At 43.5% G+C, this 24,742-nt stretch overlaps 1 protein-coding gene across 3 annotated transcripts in view; it reads right to left on the bottom strand.

Moving 5' to 3' along the window:
* Positions 1-24,742, bottom strand: part of PPM1H (protein phosphatase, Mg2+/Mn2+ dependent 1H) — a 299,883-nt gene that overhangs the window by 104,502 nt on the left and 170,639 nt on the right. For all 3 annotated transcript variants that reach the window (XM_002752683.6, XM_035256216.3, XM_078336206.1), the window contains one exon: positions 3,763-3,847. In XM_002752683.6, coding sequence (XP_002752729.1) covers positions 3,763-3,847 — 85 coding nt within the window. The remainder of the gene's footprint in view (positions 1-3,762; positions 3,848-24,742) is intronic.

The following is a 24,742-nucleotide window of genomic DNA, read 5'->3' as shown; positions in this document are numbered from 1 at the left end:
CCATTTGACTTAGGAGTAAGAATTAAAAAGGATGTGGATGGCATTCTCATTTTTAAAAAATTCAGACATTAGGTTCAGTTCTCTGTACTAATAGTATCCACACTGATTGTTCAAGAGTGACACCAAAATATGCATTTATCTTAGCAATGTTAGAAATGGCTGCTAAATAAAAAACAGAAAAACATTACTCTGGTTTGCAGGCCAGGGATTTTTGCTACAGACTGAATGTACCTCCCCAAAGCTCATTTTGAAGCCAAATCCCTAACGTAATGGTATTTAGATGTGGGGCCACTGGGAGGTGATTAGGTCATGAGGGTGGAGCCCTCATAAATGGGATTAGTGCCTTTATAAAAGAGGCTCCGGAGAGCATCCTTGTCCCTTCTGCCATGTGAAGTTTAAAAAAATACATGTGGCCATCTATGAATCAGGAAGTAGAGCCGCTACCAGACCCTCACTCTACCAGCACCATGAGTTTAGACTTCCCAGCCTCCAGATCTGTGAGAAATAAATTCTGTTGTTTACAAACTACACAGTTTCTGGCATTTTGCTACAGCAGCCCAAACAGATGAAGACAGATTTATAGTGGTAAGACTTTAATTCCTCAAACAATAGCTAAATGAGTAGTATTGTGTGTCATAAAACAATACTGCACGCATTGTTTTGTTTAGTCCTTACGTAGCCTTTCGAAGTTTTCTGTCCCATTACTGATGAAGAAATTGGGAAGCACTGAAGTTCCCTGTGGAAATCACATACACTTACATCACAGAGCTGAGGTCCGAAGCCACATGCATCGTATTTCAACCATCCTGAAAGATACCACTGACATTTGGGAATCTGAAAAATGTCAGCATTCCTATCCCTCCCCCAACCGAGTCAACCTCTGAAGTCCATTCTTGTAATGTGAAATGATGAGATTATTTCAAAACAGAAAGTGCAGAAAGTTAACTTATTATTCATTGCCTCTCATAGGAAAACCGAAACCTGAATAGGAAATGGATTTCAATAAAGAGCAGGAGGTGGGCTGTGCATGGTGGCACATGCTTATGACCCCCAGCATTTTGGGAAGCTGAGGCGAGGAGACGGCCTGAGCCCAGGAGTTTGAGACCAGCTCTGGCAACACAGTGAGACTCCCCATCTCTACAAAAGAAAAAAAAAATTTGCCAAGCATGGTGGCGCACCTGCAGTCCTAGCTGCTTGAGATGCTGAGGTAGGAGGATTGCTTGGGCCTAGAAGGTTGAGGCCACAGTGAGCCACAGTTGTGCCCCTGCACTCTATACTGGATGACAGAGTGAGACCCTGTCTCAAAACAAAAAACAAAACAAAAACAAAATTGAAAAACGAGGCTATGAAGAGGGGTACCACAGAGGCAAGGGAGGCAAAGGCTTCATGCCTTGCTGTCAAATGTGTAGGAGGAGGGCAGAAGAGAAAGGACTGTTCAGTAACAACCTAGAAGTTAATATGAATTTTGTTTTTAATCTTTTTTTTTTTAAAGAGACAGGTCTCACTTTGTCACTCAGGCTGCCCCAGGAGTGCAGTGGTGCAGTCTCGGTTCACTGCAACCTCTTCCTCCTGGGCTGAAACGATCCTCCCACTTTAGCTTCCTGAGTAGCTGGGACTACAGGCACACACCACCATGCCAGGCTAATTTTTTTTTTTTTTGGGGGGGAGAGACAGCATTTTGCCATGTTGCTCAGGCTGTTCTTGAACTCCTGGGTTCAAATGTTCCTCCCACCTCAGCCTTCCAAAGTGCTAGGATTACAGGCATGAGCTACCATGCCCAGCCTGTTTTTAATCTTTCATTCAGTAAATAGATACTGATTCCGTATATCCTCTGTGCCAGGTGCTGTATTGAATCCCAGCAGTATGAGGTGACTAAGTGGCCTGCCCTCCAGAACTCAGTCTGGAGAGGGAGACAGAGACCTGAACAAGCAACACCATATGCTGAGCACCAACCTGCAGGTATCTGGACGTTATGGTACAAGCACTGGGGACTGACTCCCTAGGAGGATTAGGGGACACTTTGCAGAAGTGACATTTGTGCCGGGGTCACAAAGAATGAGGAGGAGTTTTCCTGATAGAGAAGGGATAAAAGGCCATCTAGGCAGACCATATTTCCAAAGGCATGGGGGTGAGAGATCAGAGAAACCGTGACATGTCCTGGAAATGGAAGGTGGTTCTCTGGCTGGAACACGGGATGCCTGGTGGCAGTGGCAGTGGTGGTGGTGGCAATGGTGAGATAGTGTAGGAGATGTGGGCAGGGGCCAGGATTCCAGGTCTGCCAAGAAGGGTGGTCTGCATTCTGTAAACTGTGGGGAGCCAAAGGCTTTTAGATAGGGAAGTGACAAGTGTGTGATAAGGTCACTTGGATAGCCTTGTGGAATAGAGAGGAGAAAGCCAGGCAGGTGGCAGAGAGGCCAGCTGTAGTGAACTCTACTTGGAGAGATCCTTGCAGCTCAAAGGTCCTTGGTGACCCTAGAGTCTAGCTCTCCACTTCATGAGTAATAAACGGAGGTCTGGAAAGGTTATGAAACTTGCACAAAACTGTCGGGCTGGTAACACAGCTGGTGCCAGAATGAAGATCTTCTGTTGGCTGCGGTGGGATCCTTTCCACCTGTCTAGACTACCAAAGAAAACAAAGAGGTCTGAAGCCTGGTTTCCCTAGTAGTCCTAGTAGTGGTTTTAAGTTTATCAGATTAAGACACCACCGCAAATGTTAGAAAGCAAGAGAAGGTGAAAGACTGAAGCATGGTTTTTACGTCATCTTCGATTCCTCCTGTCTTACACATCAAGTAAGTAGTTAAAGCGACACGGTTTATAGAATAAAATGACCAAAAACACAGACAAAGGAACAGAGGGAAAGTGCACAGCTACCTTCTAAATCAACCAAATTAATTAAGTTTTGATCACACATACTGAAATGCAGACACGCAAATAAAGACCTTTTTGAGTAGCCTGGATCAATTCTTTCTAAGAGCAGATGGTCACTACTTGAGCTATGCTGTGTACAAAGAAATCCAGTTGGCAAGAAAATATTTCATCCACAGAACTATGATTCACAGAGTTAGTCCCTAGAGTATCTGCCCCAAAGTAACCTGGGATGATTACCACAGTTACTTCAAACTGAGATTCTAAGTCTAATACTCTTGCCCCTGGAATCTGGACAGGGAAGTGAGTCTATTCTGTTTCACAGAACACTGAGCCCTTTCATAATTTCATTCCAAAGAGAATAATCTACATAAAGAACTTATTTTCAGGATAGGCACAGATTTTCTGACACCTGCCCCTTTCCCAAAGGGCCTGTAAGGCTTCATATCAGCATGAAGTAGTGGCGTGTCAGGAGAAATCTTGGAGCTGCCATGTCGGCAAAGATTCTTCCTCCCAATGGGAATCAGACCAAGTTCCCTGTTTGAGTTAAAGTGAGGAGCGAGCCACGGAAGAAGGTATCTGTGTTTTCTCAAACTGCACATCACATTGTACGTAAGAGTCATTAAAAAAAAAAAACACACAACAGAGCACACCATGTCTTCAATCGGTCACAGATGGGAGAAAATCAGCCACAATAATAAATTCGCGGAGGTGGCGTGTGTCGTCACACACGGAGCCAGGATGTGTGATCCAGAAGGTGTGTGTGGGGGAGTTAATACCATATGTCATTTGAATGCGGTGAGCCTGCTCCCAAGTCAGTAGCAACGTGTTCCTCCAGAACAGCTCCGATGCCACCCCTGATGCCATTGCATTCTGCCAAGCCTACATGACTCTTACCAGGTACTGAAGTCGCTGGCGCTCCGTCTCAGGGGTAAATTCTGAAGACATGGGGATAATTTCTCCATTTCTGATGATTATGGCCCTGAAATGGTGAAAATGCATTGTCAGTAGCCCATCTCATAAATGCTCTGATTCTGTCACAACCATTGCTTGGTTCAGATCACACATGAAATGCCAAGAGATGCTTTTGTTCTCCCACTTGCACAGCAGAGTTCACTGTTCCCATCTCTGGATCCCTCACAACATGGGAGGCATTGCTCTTTGAAGTGCACTGCATTCCAGTTAGCTTATGTTTACTTTTTCTGCTAGCCGGAACTGTGCCTTAATGCTCCACCACCAAACATACTTCTTGGCACAAAACAAACGCTCAGTGAATAAACGGATGGATGGATGGATGAATGATGCAACAGTCTTGCTCGAGCCCAGGGTTATCCAGTGGAACCTTCTGTGATCATGGTAATGCTTTTGTCTGTGCAGTCCAATATGGCAGCCACTAGCTACATGTGGGTACTGAGCATTTAAATGGTGGTTAGTGCAGCCAAGGAACTGCATTTTTAATTTTATTTCAGTTTAATTAACTTAGCTTTAAGTTTAAGCAGTCAGATATGGCTAGTGTTTAATGTAACAGATAGTATAGTCCCCGATTCCCGTTACTCAAATGATCCTGTGGGCCAGCAGCATTGGCGTCACCTGGGAGCTTGTTAGAAATGCAGAATCTCAGGTACCACCCCTGACTTACAGTATCAGAATCTGCATTATGATAAGATCACCAGGTGATTCATAAGCATATTGAAATCTGAGAATGTGTGGCCTACACTGTTGAGTTTCTAGGGTGATATCCTGGGTCCATGGGGAAAAAAAACCCACTCATCTCAAGGCTCAGGAAACTCATACACTCCAAAAAATGTGTATAAAGAGCTAATGCCCAGTTGAGGACTTCTGAGAGAACAGAGTTCTCTGAAGCAGATGTCTGCAGGAGAGGCTGTAGGATCGATAACCATGAGCAACCTTTCCTGGGCCTATTCCCAGCGGTGCCTCCTGTTCTTAGACCTTCTGATTCCAAAGTGGTTCCTGACAGCCACTTTTCAGCTATTGATTGGTTGTAGCAGAATGTTTCCATTTCTACAACAAATGGAAGTGGCTTGGGGAATTGCATTCTATATGAAACCAACAGCTTCCAGGCATCAGGGAGCTAGAGACCTGAGACCTGACAGGCTTCTCGGTGAGGAGCCACCAACCTGGGAAATGCCTTCGATCAGCTCAGATCTGAGTGGATGCCTCCTTGATTCTAGGGAGGCTGCATTCTTTGTGCCAAGAAGCCTCTGGGCATCTCTCCCTCCCAATGCAGAGGCAGTCCCTGACTTGGAAACAATCCCTAAAATGGCTACAGCTGTCATGACCCCACCCCCAACCCCTCACCACCTGTGCCCTAATTGCTGCTGTCATAGAAACTGGAGTGGGGGAGTCCAGCCAGGGAAGGAAATGATGATCAAAATCTTAGGGGCTTTAGAGAACTTATGACTCTAGGGAGAAAAAAAAAAAAAGCAGAGGAAGATGTGAGAAAATGGCAAAGTTTAGGGGAACTGACTGTGAGATGAGGCCTCTTATAATACTCCTTGTTACTTTTATTATGCTGTCTGAAATATGATAAGTCAAAGATTCCTTCTTATAAACCAGAGGCACTTGTAAAATGCAGTCACTACCACCCCAACCCCATCAAGGTGTTATCCACCATTCACTAATCAGTGTGAATTAATTCCAATGGTCTTTGCCCTTCTTATCAGGTGAGTCTGACTATAATAAGGGAGTAGGAGTTTTGACAGGGCCGAGAGAATTTGAAAGCGGGTGGGTGGCATCAGGAAATTCTAGGTTTGGGTCTAATCATACAGGATCTAGAGGGCCCCTGAGAATCCCGGGGAGCTGGTGTGATAAATTCCAAAGGTAATCCCCTCTTTCAAGATTTTGCCTACAGCTACCTTTAGCTTTTTCCTTTTTTTCTGCACAGCCCCTGAATTGCAGTGGAATTCCCAGGTGTGAGCTAGGAAGAGCCAGTGATGCCCAACCAGGCCAAGGAAGCGTCTCCTCCAGGACCTGAGTGTCAGGAGCTCGGGGGCCTGGGAACTCCAAAGGCTTAGGTCGCGTCTGTCACAGAGCAGGAGCCCAATGAATGTTTGTTGACTAAGAGCAGATCAAAGAACTTAGAAGAAACTGTTCCTTGAATTTGAGGCAGGAAGAGAGAAGAACTAAAAGGCAGCAGATGTTCACTTAACCAAGTCACATGGGGTGGATTTTACAGAGGAAAGAGCGTCCTTCAGCTAGAAATTTGTTGCTCCTCAGCTCTCTTTTCCTCTTCTCCTCCTGACCGGAGCTAGTGTGTCTGTCACTTCCTACACCTCAAGGTTCTCCCGATGTCAGTCACTCCCACTCCTGTATTTCTGACCTCTCTTTCCACTGGATCTCTGCCCACAGAACAAAACCATGCTAAAACACTCTTAAAATCAAGGCAAGAGCAAAACCAAACAAATGATCCTCTCCTACTCCAAACTCCACCTTTGAAATGTCCTTTTTTCTTTCCTGAGAACCTAAGCCTTATAAATTGACAATAATCTACACTCAGGGTCTATCTACTTCCTCACCTCCCATCGATCCCTCAGAGGTAAATGAACGTCTTGCCTCCCTCTACACACAGCTACTGTCACCAGAATCAACGGCCCTTTCGTTGCTACAGCTACAGGTCATGTCATTGTTCTTGTCTTCCTGGCAGTGTCTGACTGCCTCCTAACCCTGCCACCAGGAATACGCCCTCTCCTGGTTTCCCTCCTAACTCCCAGGACACTCTCTCTCTGACGTCTCCCTCCATTCTTTGGTGTTGTGGACTGGGATTCTATTCTCCCTGGATGCTGGCACTCCCTAACTCCTCAGCCCCCAAGGTTAGGTTAGATCTCCATCCCTCTACGTGTTCCCTTAACCTGGTCCCTCTCCTCATACAGAACTCATCACATTTTATAACTGATAACTGTCTGCTTTCTACGCTACCCTGTAAGCCAGACAAGAACCATGCCTGTCTTCATCAACACTGCACCCCTGCTGTGGCACACAGTGCTAGGCCATTGCAGGCAGGACTATGTATTTCAGGGTCCAGTGCAAAATAAAAACACAGGGCCCCTTGATGAAAAATGGAGAATTTCAAGACAGCCACAGCAGAGCATTACACCAAATATGAGGCTTCTGAGAGCAAGGCCCTGTGTGGCGCACAGGTCGCAGGCTCACAGACAGTCCTGAGTGTATCCCTTAATACTTACTGAATGGATAAATAGCTTCAATAATGAATATGCTGGTGATTCTGGACAACCATTCTAGCACACGCATCTCTGTTGTGCTTGGCCTGGAACAGCCAACGACCAACAAATATATCCACTTGGATATATTCACTGGCAGCTCATACTTAATAAAGTTCAAAATTAACAATCCTGTCTTCTAGCATTCTCTATCGCTGGGAACAACACAATTTTCCACCCAGTTGCCCATCCCAGCAGACAGCCAGCCATGCTAGACTCCTCACTTTTCTCACCCCACATGTCCAAACAGGCACCCAGGCATGTAGATTTCACCTCCTCAGCAGCACACAAATCCCTCTCTTTTCTTGATTCCTGTTAGGGCCTTGGTTCTGGTTTCTATCAGAGCTTATCTGCGTGACTCAGGAGCTCTCCACTGCTCCTCAGCCCCCTGTTCTGCCCTCCACTGCCTCGTGTTCATAAGGTCACAAAGGTGATGTTAAAGCACCGTTCTCATCATGCCACACCCCCTACCTAAAGCCCTGTGATGGATCCCCAGCTTTTCCAGTTTCCTTCAATATCTGGTTCTTCCCTGTATTTTTAGCTTTAGCCTCACGCTTGCTACTTCTTTCACATCTGCTTCTCCCTTCTCTGAGTCAGCTCTGAACACCTTCTGTTATCCTCCTGGCCTACCCTCTGTGCCCCTGCTCTGTGACCCCATGACGTCATATGCCTATCTGTACCCCGCCTAGTTATTGCTATGACTGTGGGCTTCCATGGATATCTTGAACTACCCCGCGGATATTTTCCAGGCAGAGTCTATGCTGCTGTCTCTGCATCTCCAGTGCTCAGTCCCTGGCACATGGCAGACATGCAGCAACTGCTTGCGGATGGGTAAGCGACTAAGTAAATGAAGACGGACCTGGACTTGAGTGGATGAACAGAAGAATCCAGAAATGAGGGCTCTAAGTAGGACTTTTCTTAGCAGCAACATCATGTAACATATAATCTGAGCCCTTAAAAATCCATACACATTTTTGTTGGTTTTGCTAAAAGACAGCAGGCCTAAGAGGCAATGTTCTGGCTGGGTCGCCACTGAGAAGTGCCTTGAAATACAAGGGGAAACAAGGCAGAGCCTTTCCCCTTAGCGGGCAAGGGAGGGAGAGGGCAGCGAAGACAGTGGCCCACCACGTTTACTTTGCTTTCTAATTTCAAGTTCACACACAATGAGGTATCTGCGTTCTATGACAATATGACTGCTGGGGCAAGCCCAGTTTACTACTTTCTTAAATAGATAATTATATCCAAATCCAACTATGCACAGAACACTTTTCACTTCTGTTTGAACTACCAAGCTCTTCCTTTAAGAGGCATCCATGGATTAAAGATGACAGCATGTTTGACTGCCAACCTTCCCAGCGCCTACATCGCGATGCCTCTTCCTATGTGATCCTTGGCTTCCTTTTGATCTTTCTCTCTTTCATCCCTCTGATCTTGGGATCAATTTGTCAGAGTGCTGGTCTCCAATCTGGAGTGGGGCAATGAGAGGAAAGGGGTTTCAAAGCAAACGAAGTGCATGTGAAAGCTGACAAATCTCATACTCAACCATCAGGAAAGCAGAGAAATGTCTTTAAAGCTACGGTCTCTCATCACAGGACCCCTGTACTTCCCAACTTATATTTCATTATTTTATGAGATGCTTTTCTTAAAGAAAATTAAGAAAATACAAAAACCAAAAGCTGTGGCAGCGAGGTGCAGGAGAGCTACGTACACGCTCTGACTTTCAGTCTGGGGCCTCAGGCCTGGACTTGTGGATATTACTGTGGCCGGAATTTGAGTAACACTCCAGAGGTTAAATGAGACGGTTGCTGGGGTTGAGGTGATTTAATCCATTGGCATCACCTCCCACCCACTACCGCTTCCCATACAGAGGGGATGGGTCTTCAGCACACTATCCAATATTAAGCTTAGCCTTTCCTTTAAAGACTACAGCTGAAATTTATATGACATTAATTTAATTCCAAGTTCACATACAATGGAGGCTCACAAAGATAGCCCTGAGTGTATACATTACACTGGGGAGGCCAAGGCGGGCATTATTTCTGATACAATGAACGGTAAGGTTTAATGTGTTCTTATGAGTCAACTGCAAGAATGGGAGAAAGGGAGGTAAAGAAAAAACATTGTTTAAAAAACTCAGGCCGGGCACCGTGGCCCATGTCTGTAATTCCAGCCCTTTGGGAGGCCAAGGGGGATGGATCACTTAAGATCAAGAGTTCGAGACCAGCTTGGCCAAGAGATGGGTGAAATCCCATCTCTACTAAAAAAAAAAACAAAAATTAGCTGGGTGTAGTGGTGGGTGCCTGTAGTCACAGCTACTTGGGAGGCTGAGGCAGGAGAATTGCTTGAGTCCAGGAGGTGGAGGTTACAGTGAGCCAAGATTGTGCCACTGCATTCCAGCCTGGGGGACAGAGTGAGACTCTCTCAAAAACAAAAACAAAACAAAACAAAAAACTCCCCCTGGTCCCTGCCCCAAATATTAGCTACATGACAGGATAAAGGTAATTTATTCCTAACCAATTAGAATTTTGAGTTAGAGAAAAATTCCTAGAAAATCCCACTACTTCTCTCTTCTAAGGCTATATTTTGGAGTTAAAAACACATGCCTTTGTTCCCCTCGTCTAAATATTGAGTGATTAGTATTACTTAAGTGTTTGGTAATTGTGACTAGGAGGGACTAGGAGAGTAAAACAGGGTGCTCCCTTCACATAGTAACTTGCTTTTACAATTTCTCTTAAAGGGATGTTAACTCTTGTTAAATCCCAACTCAGTGTGATGTTCTCAGAGCAGGACTGACATGTGCCAACAGGCATTTAACAAACAAGCAGAAGAAAAACAGCTGAGGAAAAAGATGATTAGGCAACTGACAGAAGGAAAAATGCAAATGTTTAATAAAGATATGGAAAGATGCTCCATCTCACTAGGCCATGAAGAGGCACACTAAAGTAAAAGCAATATAGAATGTTGCTCATTAGGCTGGTAAACATTCAAGATATATAGTATTTCCATAGAGTAAGAGGAAAAAGTAACTTTCACAATGGGAATGGGAATTGTCACACCTTTTAAATTGATTACTATTATAATTGCATATCCAATGGTTCAATCATTCCACTTTTGGGAATACATTCTAAAGAAATGAAAGGCTTAGTACATAGGATATACATACAATCCAGACTTTGACATTATTCACTGGAACAAAGACTGGAAACAGCCAGAATGTTTGTCCAAAGGGGAACTGTTGAATGGACTGGGATGTATTCTATAAGGACTTATACAGTCATTAAAAAAAAAAAAAAAAAAAAAGAGGCCAGACACTGTGGCTCACACCTGTAATCCCAGCACTTTGGGAGGCTGAGGCAGATGGATCACTTGAGGTCAGGAGTTTGAGACCAGCCTGGCCAACATGTTAAAATCCCATCTCTACTAAAAATACAAAAATTAGCTGGACATGGTGGTGCGTGCCTGTAATCCCTGCTACTCGGGAGGCTGAAGCAGGAGAACTGCTTGAACCCAGGAGGTAGAGGTTGCAGGGAGCCGAGATTGAGCCACTGCTGCACTCCAGCCTGGGCGACAGTGAGACTCTATCTCAAAATAATAATAATAATAAAAGTCTACTTTGCGACCTGGAGTTATCCATGATTCAGCAAGTGAGAAAAGAAAACTGCAGAGTAATGTGTGCTACAATCCCACTTTTGTAAAAAACAAAAACTATATATAGATAGCCCATCTACACAAGGAGTCTGATTCCACACCCAAATCCTGTGTGCGACATTTCAGGCCTGACCACAGGCCATTGCAAAGGCTCTCCCGAGCCTTTCGGGAGAAGCTTCCCTCTCCACACTGGATGGGGTGCACAGTCCAGAGGCACCGCAGCCTCTGGGAGAGCTGCCACCCAGGACTCAGACCCCCACACCCTCCTGCGCTCCTAGCCTAGGAGTCTCCACTGAGACACTTCTCCACTCTGACTGAAGCCCACTCCTAGTCTTTCCCCTTCTCCCCCTAACCCTCCATCCCTCGGCCCACAAAATGGCAAAGCCTTTAGTTCAGAGCTCCAGGCAATGAGACTCCCTCCTGCCAGTGTTGCATGTCATCTCCCAGACCTTTACCTGGTGCCGTCCTATGGAGAAAGTGAACACTGGGGAGCCAGCACTTTCCTCTTTGCCTCTTGCCAGCACTACTGCAGTAAGGGAAGAAAGGCTTGATTGTTACTTTCAGTTTGGTTCACTGTCTAACTGACCAACTCCAGACCTGGCAGCTTGATAACATATAATTATGTTTGAGTGAGCGGCAAGGAAGGTATGGAAGTGGGAAAGAAAGTTAATTTTTCTTCTTAAAAATTTTATTATTTTTAATTTTTTTAATTACTTTTTTTTTCTTTATAGAAACGAGGTCTCACTACGTTGCCCAGGCTTGTTGCAAATGCCCCGACTCAAGCAATCTTCTCACCTCAGTCTCCCAAAATGCTGGGATTACAGGCATGAGCCACTGCACCTGCTTAATTTTTCTTTCTATATTTTTGTAGTATTTGATTGTTACAGGAAGAGTGTGTTCCTTTTGTAAATTTGAAGAGGAACTGATTTGCCCAGATTTGGCTATGCAGTCACAGGAGACTTGGAGTCTTCCTGAATGCTGATTAATCTTTGTAATGCTACCACTCTTCATGAACCCCATGTGCCTCAAGCACCTCTCCATGTCCATGAAGTTCTGCCAGGTGGCCCAAACACATCTCAGAGGCCGTTATATGGAGCTCAGGCACAGCAGCAAAACTATCCTGCATCTGCTTCAGGAGCTGCTAACTGAGAAGCCAGTGACTAAATCTTCTTATAAAAATAAAAACTGGTTAAGCCTAAAAATGTCTGTACTTTTCTACACCTCTTGTGCTTTAAGAAAAGGACCCAGAAAAACAGGTTCAGAACTACCGACAGAAGTATAAGAAGAGCTTTCAAGTGAGGGATTAAAAGCATGACTAAAGAATTCATCAGCCCTTTGACTGAAGGTTAGATCTTGTTAATCTTAGCCATATAAAGAAGTTTAGACCAGGCGTGATGGCTCACACCTGTAATCCCAGCACTTGGGGAGGCCAAGGCAGGAAGATCACTTGAACCTGGGAGTTGAGACCAGCCTAGGCAACATAGTGAGATCCTCATCTCTGCCAAAAATAGAAAAAAAATCAGCCAGGTGTTGTGGTGCATGCCCATAGTCCCAGCTACTCAGAAAGCTCAGATGGGAGGATCACTGAAGTCCAAAAAGTCAAGGCTATGATGAGCTATGCCACATCACTGCACTCTAGCCTGGGCAACAGGGCAAGATTCTGTCTCCAAAAATAAATAAATAAATAAAGTTTAAATAGGTTGGATCTTCCCCTGTAGCCTGGGCATCGTGTACCAGCCTGATACACATATTTCACTAGGCACTCGAGAACTGACTTGAAACTCTGCCCACAGGCTCTGACAGTATACATCCATGTGTGATTTATTCAGTGGCCACAGGGAGATTGTCGATGTGTTCAATCAGTAACACTGATAAAACAAAACAAAACCAAACCACCCCTGCCAAGTCAATTACTATATTCACTACCTATGGGCTACTTAACACCATGGGGCTGCCAAAGTTCAAGGCCCAGACAGCCACCCAGAAGTCTGGAGGTGGCAGCAGGACAGGAAAGCCACCTCCCCTTCATACATCACTACTAAGAGTAAATGGAGTAGGCATATCCTTGCTGTGAGGCAGCGAACAGCCGATTACATTTGCTATTGCTTGGGAGATATCTCGCACGTTTGAGGACAAGCAAAACTCAACAGATACTGTTGTGTGGTATGGTTTCACCCTGCAGAATAAGGAACTTTTCTTCTAGCCTGTCTCAGAAGTGTTCTCCCTCCACCCCTAACACACAGGATGCTACTGGGTTTGAATAGTAGAAGCTCATTCACACCCCCTCATTTCTAACTTTCACTAAAATGAAATGACATTGCTTCAGTACACTACAGAGCTACTGTGTCATTGGCTACAGCTATAAATGAAGCTTCAGATTCATGCAAATGAATCTTTCTTTCCTTCTTTCTTTTTGAGATAGGGTCTTGCTCTGTTGCCCAGTCCGGAGTGCAGTGGCATGATCATGGCTCACTGCAGCCTTGGCCTCCTAGGCTCAAGTGATCCTCGTACCTCAGCCTCCTGAGTAGTTGGAACCACAGGCATGTGCCACCACGCCTGGTTAATTTTTTAAAATTTTTTGTAGAGATGAGTACAGGGTTTAAGTGATTCTCACACCTAAGCCTCCCAAAGTGTTGGGATGGCAGGCATGAGCCGCCATGCCCAGCATAAATTAAGTTTTAAGAGGAAGATGAAGTTTGGAGAATCAAGTACGGCAAATGCAGGAACACACTGTAGGCATTCTCTTTGTGTAACCCTCGGAAAGCCTAAAAGCCCATGTTCTGCCAAGGTACATTCCAGAGCATACTTCAGCCCTTCTGCCCTGTCAAGGTAAAAATCTTTTGTCTTAAAACCATACAAAATCCCCAAATTCACAATCCAATAATAAATGGGTGCTATGGAAACATGGCATGGAGACAATTAATAGGCATAGAGCTTTTCAGCCTCAGGAGAAAGCTTTGCCCACGTGGCAGAGCCTACTTCTTCAAGTGCTCCCTCTGTCCTAGACACACAACAATGACCTCTAACATATGAAGTGGAAGAGAGAAAGAAAACACACACACATGTATATATATATATATGCACATATATATAGTCAAGCTCAAAAATAAAGGTAGCATCTCTCTGTAGAATAGAAATGGAAAAGAAATCCAAAATCTTCAAGCTACTGGACTTGAGAAGCAGGTAATTGTGCCCAGGAGACCAATTTCTATGGAGTAAAAGGTGTTAAAAAATCCTCCAAGCAAGACAAAGGACAGCGATCAAGCTTACATCTGAAGTCCAAATCCAAGCCAAGTCGTTTCGCTTGGTTATACCGTGGTTTCTTCTCTCCACAGCATGGGAACTTGCTGAACAGCAAAGTAAAGTGCTTGGAGGCTCTAGTTTAAAAGAGCCTTGGGAGTGCAGAACTCCATTCCCATCTTTAATTCCTAAGCAATCAGCCAACCCTGTAGCATGGAACCTACCCACACATTTGTAAATTGCTTGCTCCATCTTAATTACAATGCATGCTAGAGTTTTACCTAAGGAAAAAAATATATTTAATAAAAATATTGACCACGTACCATACGTACTGAAGAGGAACCCAAAATAAAGAAGTAGTCTAGTGGCATTGGCTACAGCTACAAAGAAAGCTTCAGATTCTTGCAAACGACTAATGAATTCTTTCCTCACACACATATGCGTGAGGAAAGGCCGGCGGTCATTTACCCTTTCTACCCTTTCTGCGTTGTTAGGTTCTGAGAGTTTACCTGGAAGGCTGTAACGTGACAGCCAAAGCCTGAAATGATAAAGACTGTGGGGCAAAGGCTAATTGTCAAGCCCTCCTCCAGCTGAGAAGGTTCATGGCTTTGGAGGAAATTCACATATATGTGAGTAATTGGTGGTAGAAGGCTGTGTGCTATGGCAGAAACGGCACAGGCCTGGGAATCAGAATTTGTAGATGCCAGCTCCACAGTGGGCTTCTGTTAATGGTCTGTAACTCTGGGCGCTGGTATCCTTGCTGATAACAAAAAGGGGCAGAATCAGGTGATTTCTTAGGCAACTTTTGGGGTTAGAGTGAAATGCTTCTGAAAAGAAGTCTGATACACACTGGGGTAGGAAAATACTGACAAGGACTCCAGTTACTACTTTTCTTCTCAGGAGGTGATAATCACCACAATTTAGATTCTAAGAAATAGAAACCAAACTCAGAAGCACCAGGATGGGAGAAGCCACCCTTAGTACCTCTCTTAAATCATCACAGACAAGGAACCTATTATTGAGCAAGGCCCCCAATGTAATTTCACTGTTGTCATCAGTCCCCTTGGAACGCTGAGCTACAAACAAAAAGGCATTTCTGACACAGTTAAGAGTATTCATGGGATGCCCTGATTCCATTACACACTCTTTCAGCTGAAACTGATTCGAAACACAACATTAAACTGCACGTTTTCAGAATGGAGGAGAAAATCTGGTAGAAGGTGACAAAGAGAAGCCATTCAGAAAACCGTTTTTGACAGTGTATATCAATTTCAAGGCACAGGTTGGAAGCATCCATTTTGTTCAAAAGCATCAGACCTTGTGGATTGTGTTCAGATGCAGAAGTGTTGTTCTCTTTCAAAAGTATAAGAAACGTACTGTTGGGAAAGAAAGCAGGGCAGCCGATGGACAAGCCAGGGTTACCTTACCATCGTCAGAGGATGGCCAGGCTGTAGATGCTAATTAATGGCATCAAAAAATAGCTCAAGGGTAAAAAATAATCCTAACAGTCTGGAATTAGTTTGGGTGTATTTCTTGTCATTCAATTTTCTGAATGAAAGCTAAGAAATAAGTCTGCAAATACGATGATTCATTTAACAAGACCCCAACCACGCAATTAAACTCCTAGGCAAAAATATTCACAAATGATGGTCAAGGGAAAAAGAAATTCAAATCTTTAAGTAGCAGTAAAAATAAGTGACCCCTCATAGAGCCACAGCTGAGTCCAGTGTTCCCTGCTTTCTTCACAACCAGCCCAGCCTGTATTCATACCACCTAATTTCTCAATGTCATATTCAGCTACTTTCTGTAGAAACATCTTAGTCTACCACGTTGCTATATCAGCGACATCCATGAAACCCAGTGCACCAGCACAAAATTTTCCAGATCAGGTAAAAGCCTCAGTCATGAAAAGTTTTCAAGGTGCATATTATTTCTTAAAAAAAAAAGGGGGGGGTCTATGTGTTTGTTTTCTGCTTTTGAATTATAGTCTGCATACTGTAAAATTCACCCTTTGAAAGTGATACAATTCAGTGTTTTTTCGTATACTCTCAGCGTTGTGCAGCCATCACCATTGTTCGATTCCAGGACATTTTCATAATCTGAAGAAGGACTCCCTATCCCCTATACTTTTTAGTAGATACTCCCCATCTTTCCTTCCTTCTAAGCCCTGCCAAATACTAATCTAGTTTGTGTCTATGGAGTAATCTATTCTGGACATTTACTATAAATGGCATCGTACAATAGGTGGTCTTTATGACTGGTTTCATTTGCTAAACATGTTTTCAGGTTTCATCCATGTTCATTCCTTCTTGTGGCTAAGTAATATTCCATCACATGAACATATAACATTTTGTTTATCTATTAGTTGGCAGACATTTGTGTTTTCATTTTTTAAATTATGAATAATGCTGCTATGAACATTTGTGTACAAGATTTTGTGTAAATATATGTTTTCAGTTTTCTTAGGCATCTACCCAGGAGTGAAATTATTGAGCCATCTTGTAACTTTAACTTTCTGAAGAACCACCACTTAGTTTTCCAGAATGACTATACAATTTTACATTCCCAATTGGTGGGTTTTCAAACTTTCTCTTAAAGGACTACAGAGTCCAAATTAGATTCAGATCTGAAAATATCAGCGATCTCTTATTCAGCACCCTTTTAAAGGCACCTTGCTGAATAAAGTTTTGCCAGAATGTGTAGATTTCAATGTGTACATCAATGCTTTATTTTTCATTTGCATCAGAGGATATGCATTCTGCTTCTCTTAAGTGCAGGGTCAATATCTAAAATTCACAATTCCACACGGTCCCCCAGCACAAATGTGTACAACCATTTGTTAAGTGCCAAATCAAGCACATTTTCTTCCTCACGGCAAGTAGCCAGACTGGGCGAAGGCACCAAAGGCATTTATTTTTCTCTCTACCGCAGTCTATTTATGAGTAGGATGAACTTTTCTTTTTAAAGATGGCTGTTGACTACAATGGCTCACTATTTGTGTGCCAAGAAAGGTAGGACTCACAGAGGCCATGAAGCAATTTCTTTACTAATACCCTGCATTGGTCACACCCTTGTTTGATCTGTGTCCAATTCGGACCTCTTTACTTGAAAAACAGCAATGTAATGGAACAACTGAGCAGGGTCCCAGGAAGAGAAGTAAACACAGTTCAAGGGGTGGAAAGTAGAAGCTTTGAAGACATTAAAGTAATAGTAGTATTTTAGCCTGAGGGGAAGAAACAATCTCATCACACTCCCCTTCAGGCATTTAAAATGGATTTATTCAGAGAACAGTGGCTGACCAGTTATTCATGCTCAGAATGAAACAGGAGGAAATCACATCAAATCAGTACAATTATATGGTTGGAAAAGGGAAAATAATTTCTTGATCTTCACATTATACATTTGACTAAAGCTCATGGATCTCCATCCCTGGAATTCTAAAAAAACAAAAAGATGTAAAGGAGCTCTGCCTATATTTGCCTGCCAAGAATCTTGAGGTGTCCTTCACCATAGTTTTTTATGGTGCTATAAATCAGGAACTACATCTGCTGTATGAGGGCAAAACCAGACCCATAAACAATGAGATCTAGACTGTATGATGTACTGAGAACATCTCGCAGTGTGCACTGTGGAAGTAAACAGGACCTCTTCTTTGCCACATGCTCCTGTTCAAAATAAGTCACATTACTTCATCTGGCAAGGCAGGGAGGCTCATCTGTGGTTCACGGTTAGGTTATATGTGCTAGATGCTGCACACCAGCTCTGCCTGGTAACAGTTACTCTGTGTCAGCTGCTTTCACAGTGAAGGCCTGGGAAGCCCATCTCTCATTCACTGAACGTAACCCATTATGTTGGGTTTGGGAGCCGGCTATGGTGAAATGAAAAGTGATCAAAGCTTGCAGTCCAAAGTCAATTTCAAGCTATGAACAAAGTATACTGGGGAAGCGAGTTAGCCACTTTGAGAATCAGTTTTCCCCACTTGATAAATACCACTTTCTTCAGACTAAAATGAGTATATGTATGAAGAGACTTTATAGATTATTAGTGATGCTGAATGAATAAATTAAACTCTCACATAAAAGTCAATAGAATAGTAATTAACTTGGAACTTTGTTATTTTTGTATTATAATAAGTGTTTACAAATGGATCTTAAGGAATCGTACAAAAGAAATAAACAGTTTTGTGAACTCACTTAGACTTTACGAATAAAATGGTTATCCCACATTTTATCATGAAATAAAAATTTACCATTTTAAAGATTTCTCACTGCCATTTCCATTCCTGTGTTCAGATCCCCCCGACATTCCACTGAAAAGAAGGAAGATTGACGGGGAGGATTGGGGGCATTCCTGCTTCTCTTGCTCAATAGCTTTGAAACCTCACTCTGTTCATTAATATTAATCTTAGAGTCTCCTTAACATTTTCTAAGCATGTCCATAATTTATAACTTTATTGTGACAAACAGATATATAGAGGATTCCCATGCTGCATTCTCTTTTCCTGCAAAAGTTCTACTCAACTCATAATTTATCCAAGACTCTTACATCTATCCAAGTAAAATATGAGTCTGAACTAAGTCTGTGGGAACAGACAATTCTTAGAGAGAAAATGTATAATTTTTAAAAATGTATGTGAACTGTAAAGGAGAAGAAAATGCCTGCAAACCTGCCGAGGTTCCCAGCTTGGACAGCGGAGGACAGTGATGCTGTTAACACGGGAGAGACAAGCAGAAGAGCGGGTCTGCAGGAGAAGACACTGCATGTTGGGCGTGTTGAATTTGGGGCACATGCCTGATGTCGGGTGGAAGGGCTAGTGAATACACAGTTGGAAATGTGGGAGTGGTGCTCAGGAATGAGGTCAGGGCCAAAAAAGATTTATCAACAGTCACGTCTATATGGGAGTTAAACTACAAAATTGAAACAAGTGTTCTAGGGAACACATATTTAAAAAGGGGGAGAGAAACAAAGCCGAGAACTGAACTAAAATATTAAGTGAGAACACAGAAAAACAGGTCCATTTTCTCATCTACCTTCTAACCTCAGCTACCCGGCAAACTCTTCTTCACAGAATAAATCAGTCAATTCAGGTTGGCCTCTAGAGCATTTCCCACAAAACCCACTTCTGAATGAAAACGGGGGACTGCCAAACAAAGATTCCTCATGCTCAAAAGAGTTCAGGAAACACTCTTCTTTGTCACAGGGCTTTTCTGAGTCTTTAATACACTAATGTGTATTGTTGTTCTCCAAAACCAGGTTCCTTTGTAACACTGCCCAGATCTAACTACGGGACAAACATCTAACATCTTTCTGCCTTTCTACCATGTGTGGGTCAGATTCAGGGACAGATGCACTGACTTAGCTATAGCTTAGGGATACAGTGGGCTTCATTCTTGGAGCCTTACCCCCTATTCTTGAAGCCTCTGATGTAAAATCAGAACTGTTCTGTTCCCTCTTGGAAAAAGGCCACGACAGGCCATCTCCCTCTGCTTCCACTTTCTTTTTTGAGCAGCATAGGCAGAGGTAAAGAGGGTGAGACTGTGGTGGGGGCTGCCTCAGAGAATGCCAGGTTCTCTCCGCCTCTCTGGCTTTCTCCATTCTGGCTCTTCTCTTAGATAGTTTTCTAGATAAGGGAGATCAGGGCGGGCTCTTCACTTCAACTAGTTCTGACTTGAAGGTTGGGCTTTCTTGTTCCGATTCTTACTTGATTTTTGTATTTCCTGCCTCTCTGGAATGACCTTCCCTCATCACCAGGATTAGAAGTATTATTTTCCCTGTCACATTGAGAAGGTGCAGAAAAATCGCAAGAAAAACTAAGGCTCCAAAACAGATAAAAATACCACAGAGGAGAATCATGCTGCAATAAAAGGGATCAAATCCTCTGGCTTCGGTAGATTATATCTTAGGGCCCCAAAAGTCCTCAAAAATGAAGCTGTCGCAGTACTGTTAGGGATGTGGAAGGAAGGGCAGTAAAGAAGAGATGTGGCTGGGGCCAAATGGTGGAGACAGGCAGATCAGATCAGGTTGAATTTTTAACATAGGAGACAATGAATTCTGCAATGTGAGGAGAGAGATGGTATCATGTCTTGATAAGATTCTAGAGTAGGCTGGGCACAGCGGCTCACACCTGTAATCCCAGCACTTTAGGAGGCCGAGACGGGAGGATCGCTTAAGTTCAGGAATTCGTGACCAACCTGTACAACATGATGAGACCCCGTCTTTAGCAAAAATACAAAGTATTAGCCAAGTTTGGTGGCATGTGCCTATAGTCCCAGCAACTTGGGAGGGTTGAACTTGAGAGGTAGAGGTTGCAGTGAGCCAGATCAAGCCACCACTGTACTTCAGCCTGGGTGACAGAGGCAGTCCCCGTCCAAAAAAAAAAAAAATTCAAAGATTCTAGAGGAGATCATGAAAGAAATGCTTGTGAGGGCTAGTGAAAGAAAGCAGCAGTCACTGGTGGTCTACCTGGGCTCTCTGAGAGAATAAGTCACATCATTCCCAGTGCTTCTCTCCCAAGCCCCTTCCTAAATGCTAAGCCTGCTAAGCCATAGTATTTACTTGGACTTTAGAAATCAACAGTCTTTCATGATCTTTTGGTTGACAGTGAAGAGGAAGAGTTAGTACAAGTAAAAATAAGCAAATTAAAAACAGTTGAAATTTAACAAAACGAAAGCGTTTCCATCCATGAGACACTCATTGTGATTCAGCTCTATGTCATGGCTGTCGCGAGTGTGAGGAGGGGTTTTAAGGATATTATCTTTACAAAGTGGGTGGCCATTAGCTCTCTACTATGCAGGTCAATTCAGTTCTGAGAGGTTTCCCAACAGTTCTGAGAGGTGCCACGTGTGAACAGGAAAATCATACACGAACAGGCTAAGGAGAAAAAGGCTAATGCCAGTCATCGTCTTTGGATGGTGAGAATATCACATCTTCCTTTTATTAATCTTATTTGCATATTTAAATTGTACATAAGTAGCTCTCTGCTCCTCCCATTAGACAGACAGCTGCATCTTCTCTCGCATCGCCAGCGCATCCCTGAGACACCACAGTGAAGGTGAAGATCAGTCAATGGATTTCGTCGTATTGGGCTCCTGGTCACCAGGGCTGCTTGTAACTCTGGTAAAGTGGATATTGTTGCCATCAATGACCCCTTCACTGACCTCAACTACATGGTCTACATGTTCCAGTATGATTCCAGCCATGGCAAATTCCATGGCACCGTCAAGGCTGAGAATGGGAAGCCTGTCATCAATGGAAATCCCATCACCATCTTCCGGGAGTGAGATCCCTCCACATTGGGCAATGGGGTGCTGAGTACATCATGGAGTCCACTGGTATCTTCACCACCATGGAGAAGGCTGGGACTCACTTGCAGTGGGGAGCCAAAAGGGTCATCATCTCTGCCCACTCTGCTGACGCCCCTATGTTCACGATGGGCATGAACCATGAGAAATATGACTACAGCCTAAAGATCATCAGCAATGCCTCCTGCACCACCAACTGCTTAGCACCTCTGGCCAAGATCATCCATGACAACTTTGCTATTGTGGAGCAAGGACTCATGGCCACAGTCCACGCCATCACTGCCACCTAGAAGACTGTGGATGGCTCCTCTGGGAAACTGGTATGATAGTTGTGGGGTACTCTAGAACATCATCCCTCCCTTTACTGGCACTGCCAAGACTGTGGGCAAGGTCATCCCTGAGCTGAATGGGAAGCTCACTGGCATGGCTTTCCATGGCCCCACTGCTGATGTGTCAGTTGTGGACCTGAACTGCGACATCAAGAAGGTGTGAAGCAGGTGTCAGAGGCTCCCCTCAAGGGGATCGTGCACTACTCTGAGCACAAGTGGTCTCCTCTGACTTCAACAGCGACACCCAGTCTTCAACTTTCAATGCTGGGGCTGGCATTGCCCTCCACAACCACTTTGTGAAGCTCACTTGCTGGTATGACAATGAGTTTGGCTACAACAAAAAAGTGGTGGATCTCATAGCCCACATGGCCTCCAAGGACTAAGATCCCCTGACCACCACCCCCAGCAAGAGCATGAGAGGAAGAGAGAGGCCCTTGCTGCTGGGGAGTCCCTGCCACTCAGTCCCCCAACACATTGAGAATCTCCTCTCCTCAAGTTTCCATGCAGACCCCCTGAGGAGGGAGGGGCTTAGAGAGCCCCACCTTGTCACGTACCATCAATAACGTCCCCTGTGCTTAGCCAAAAAAAAGTACATAACATATACTGCATATGTAATCATAGTTTTTAAACAAACGTTTCATGAAAGAAACATGTACATGTACATATTTTGCATATTTGTAAATATACAAAATAAACTCCTGAGGGAGAAGACTCATCATTAACAAAGAGGTAGTCCAGGCGAGGGAATACTGAGACTCGAGTGAGCTGGCAACATTTGGGTATGTGGTCCTGAAAAGGTGAAGAGTATTTACTGGGAAACACAAGGAAAAAGCAGGGGAGGGGAAAAGAAGGAGGGTGCTGGATCTTGGAGGAGCCAATTGAACAGACTAGGGAAAAGAGGATGGCACATGAGAGGCTAAAAAACTGTGGGATCAGCCTCTAGAGCACGTTGCAGAGATGAGGAGAGAGAAAGCAGGTTATCTAACTAGGACCCAGTTGGACCTAGGTAAGCTGACTTGAGAGGCACCTGTGATGTCAGCAAAGATTTAGCCAAAGGCAGCATCTCCAAGGGCTCAAGGGGAGAGAACTCTCTTTCCAGAGTTCACAGGCGACACTCAATGTTATGACTGGTCCAGTTGGAAAATGAAGTTGGGGAAAGGGTGGATAACCAGAAAATGGCATCCCCAACGATGAGACTCTGCAGCCAGAGACCCATAGCCAAAAAGGCACTGAGAGGCACTGTCAGGTCCTTGTGAGAAGCCTCAGTGGGGTGGCTTTTATCCCCATCCTTCCTCGTGCTCTCGTGGGGTTGGGTTATAAATTTGAATTATCTGAGCATAGACAGTAGGGACCAGGAAAGGAGGAAGAACATCATGGGTAAAATCAGGAGTGTGATTTTTGATAGATAAACCATTTCCTGTTTTTTCTGGGATTTGTTATGCCAAAAGTGGAAATTCAGCTTCCTGAAAGAATAGAGATACTTTGGATTTCTACAGAAAAAATAGGAGAAATATTTATACCATGGGCTAGTAAGGCTGAAAAAATCTTCAGGTGCATAAAAATATCTTAAGTTCTAGAGAAACTATTATAGTTACTTAGGGTTTAACTTCTTTCTCAAACTGTAAAATGAAAATAGAGCAGTTTGCCCTTAGATATTTCATAGGAATGAATAAAATCAATGAAGACGTAAATTCATTGGAAGAAAATATAGTCTAGTAAATTCACCAGAAATTTGTCAATCACAGATCTACTATTTCCAAGTATTTTTCTGGCAGCAAGTTTCAAGCTGTAAGGCTGTCTTTACAATAGCATTATTGAGAGGCACTCCCTACCTCTCCACTCCAGAAAACACTCAGAAGCAGCACTATCCTTTAAGATCCATGTTTCTGTGTCCCAATTTCTATGGACTTATTCAAATTTACAAGTTCAAATGTTTAGCATCAGTCAGTAAGTCACACACTCCAGAGAACAAGAGGCTCTTAGAATACAATTATTATCTTATTCCCATTGGCTGATCTCATTCACAAACACCTCTCAAAGGAGAAAAGCAGATGGAGGCTTCCCACATGCAATCCTTTACAGCTCCAGCCTGGTACATTTTAGGAGTGAGGTTTAGAAGGAATTAGAGTGCATTAATAGAGATATTCACTGTAATTTGAAACATGAATTTGCTGTTCAAAAGGCTAAACTGGAGTGCTTAAAGCTAAGTTCTTAAAACTACCCCAGAATCCTAATGTATCATAATTACAATTATATTCCTTCAATAATAGATTTATAAAGTTAATGCTTTCTTGTGTTTGGCTGGAATCACTCAGTCATTCACTGTAGTTGTGAGATCTCTTTCTTGGAAATCAACATCTTCATTTGGTTTCCACATGAATAATTCCTGGAAGCTACAAAGTCTTTGAAGGGTAACTATTTTTGCCTTGAGGTCTGGTGGCCTCAAAGTTCACATGAACCTCACAGATGCAAACTATCCCAGCGTGATTCATCTATGCCTATAGCATTCTCACCAAAGGGAGGTCCCTGCCTGTGTGGGGTTTCTGTATTTATACTGCTTGTGTGTTTATTTGCAGTTAAAATTGTTTTCACAAGTCAAAGAAATTTCAAGATAACTTACAATGCACATGCATGGAAAATTAAGCCAAAACTCAGATGCTTGACTGAATCACTATTTGTTTTACCTTGGTAGTGGGACATGTGCTTTGCCTAAATTTCAAACTTCTTATCTTTCTGCCTTCAGGATTGCAATCATCTCTCTCTCCACACTGGCTACATTTTATTTAAACCTTGAAACTGTGGAGGAGAAAAAGAAGCATCTGATCCAAGAGAGGTGTCACCTAGTCAGGAAAGTATCTAAGAGAATTTCTCTTCTCTATGAAATGCTGTGGTGGTTAGGCCAATTCCCAGAGTGACTAAAGAAAAATAACTTTTCCTATAAAAGGTGAGAAAATGGCCAAATGACCTAGACTAGCTCTGAAGGGTAAGCGCTGAGTCCCAGGTTCAAGACTACATTCTAACCTCACACCAGTCATACGCTACGAAAACCTCAAGTATTTGTAATCCTCTGTCCCTAACTCAGATGTTGTTTACTTTCAGTTTATAGACAGTGCCAACACCA

This window comes from Callithrix jacchus, chromosome 9, assembly GCF_049354715.1.
Source record: "Callithrix jacchus isolate 240 chromosome 9, calJac240_pri, whole genome shotgun sequence".
In the NCBI taxonomy this organism is placed as follows: Eukaryota; Metazoa; Chordata; class Mammalia; order Primates; family Cebidae; genus Callithrix; species Callithrix jacchus.
The sequence above is the reverse complement of the archived record's forward strand: the minus strand, read 5'-3'. Positions and strand labels throughout refer to the sequence as shown.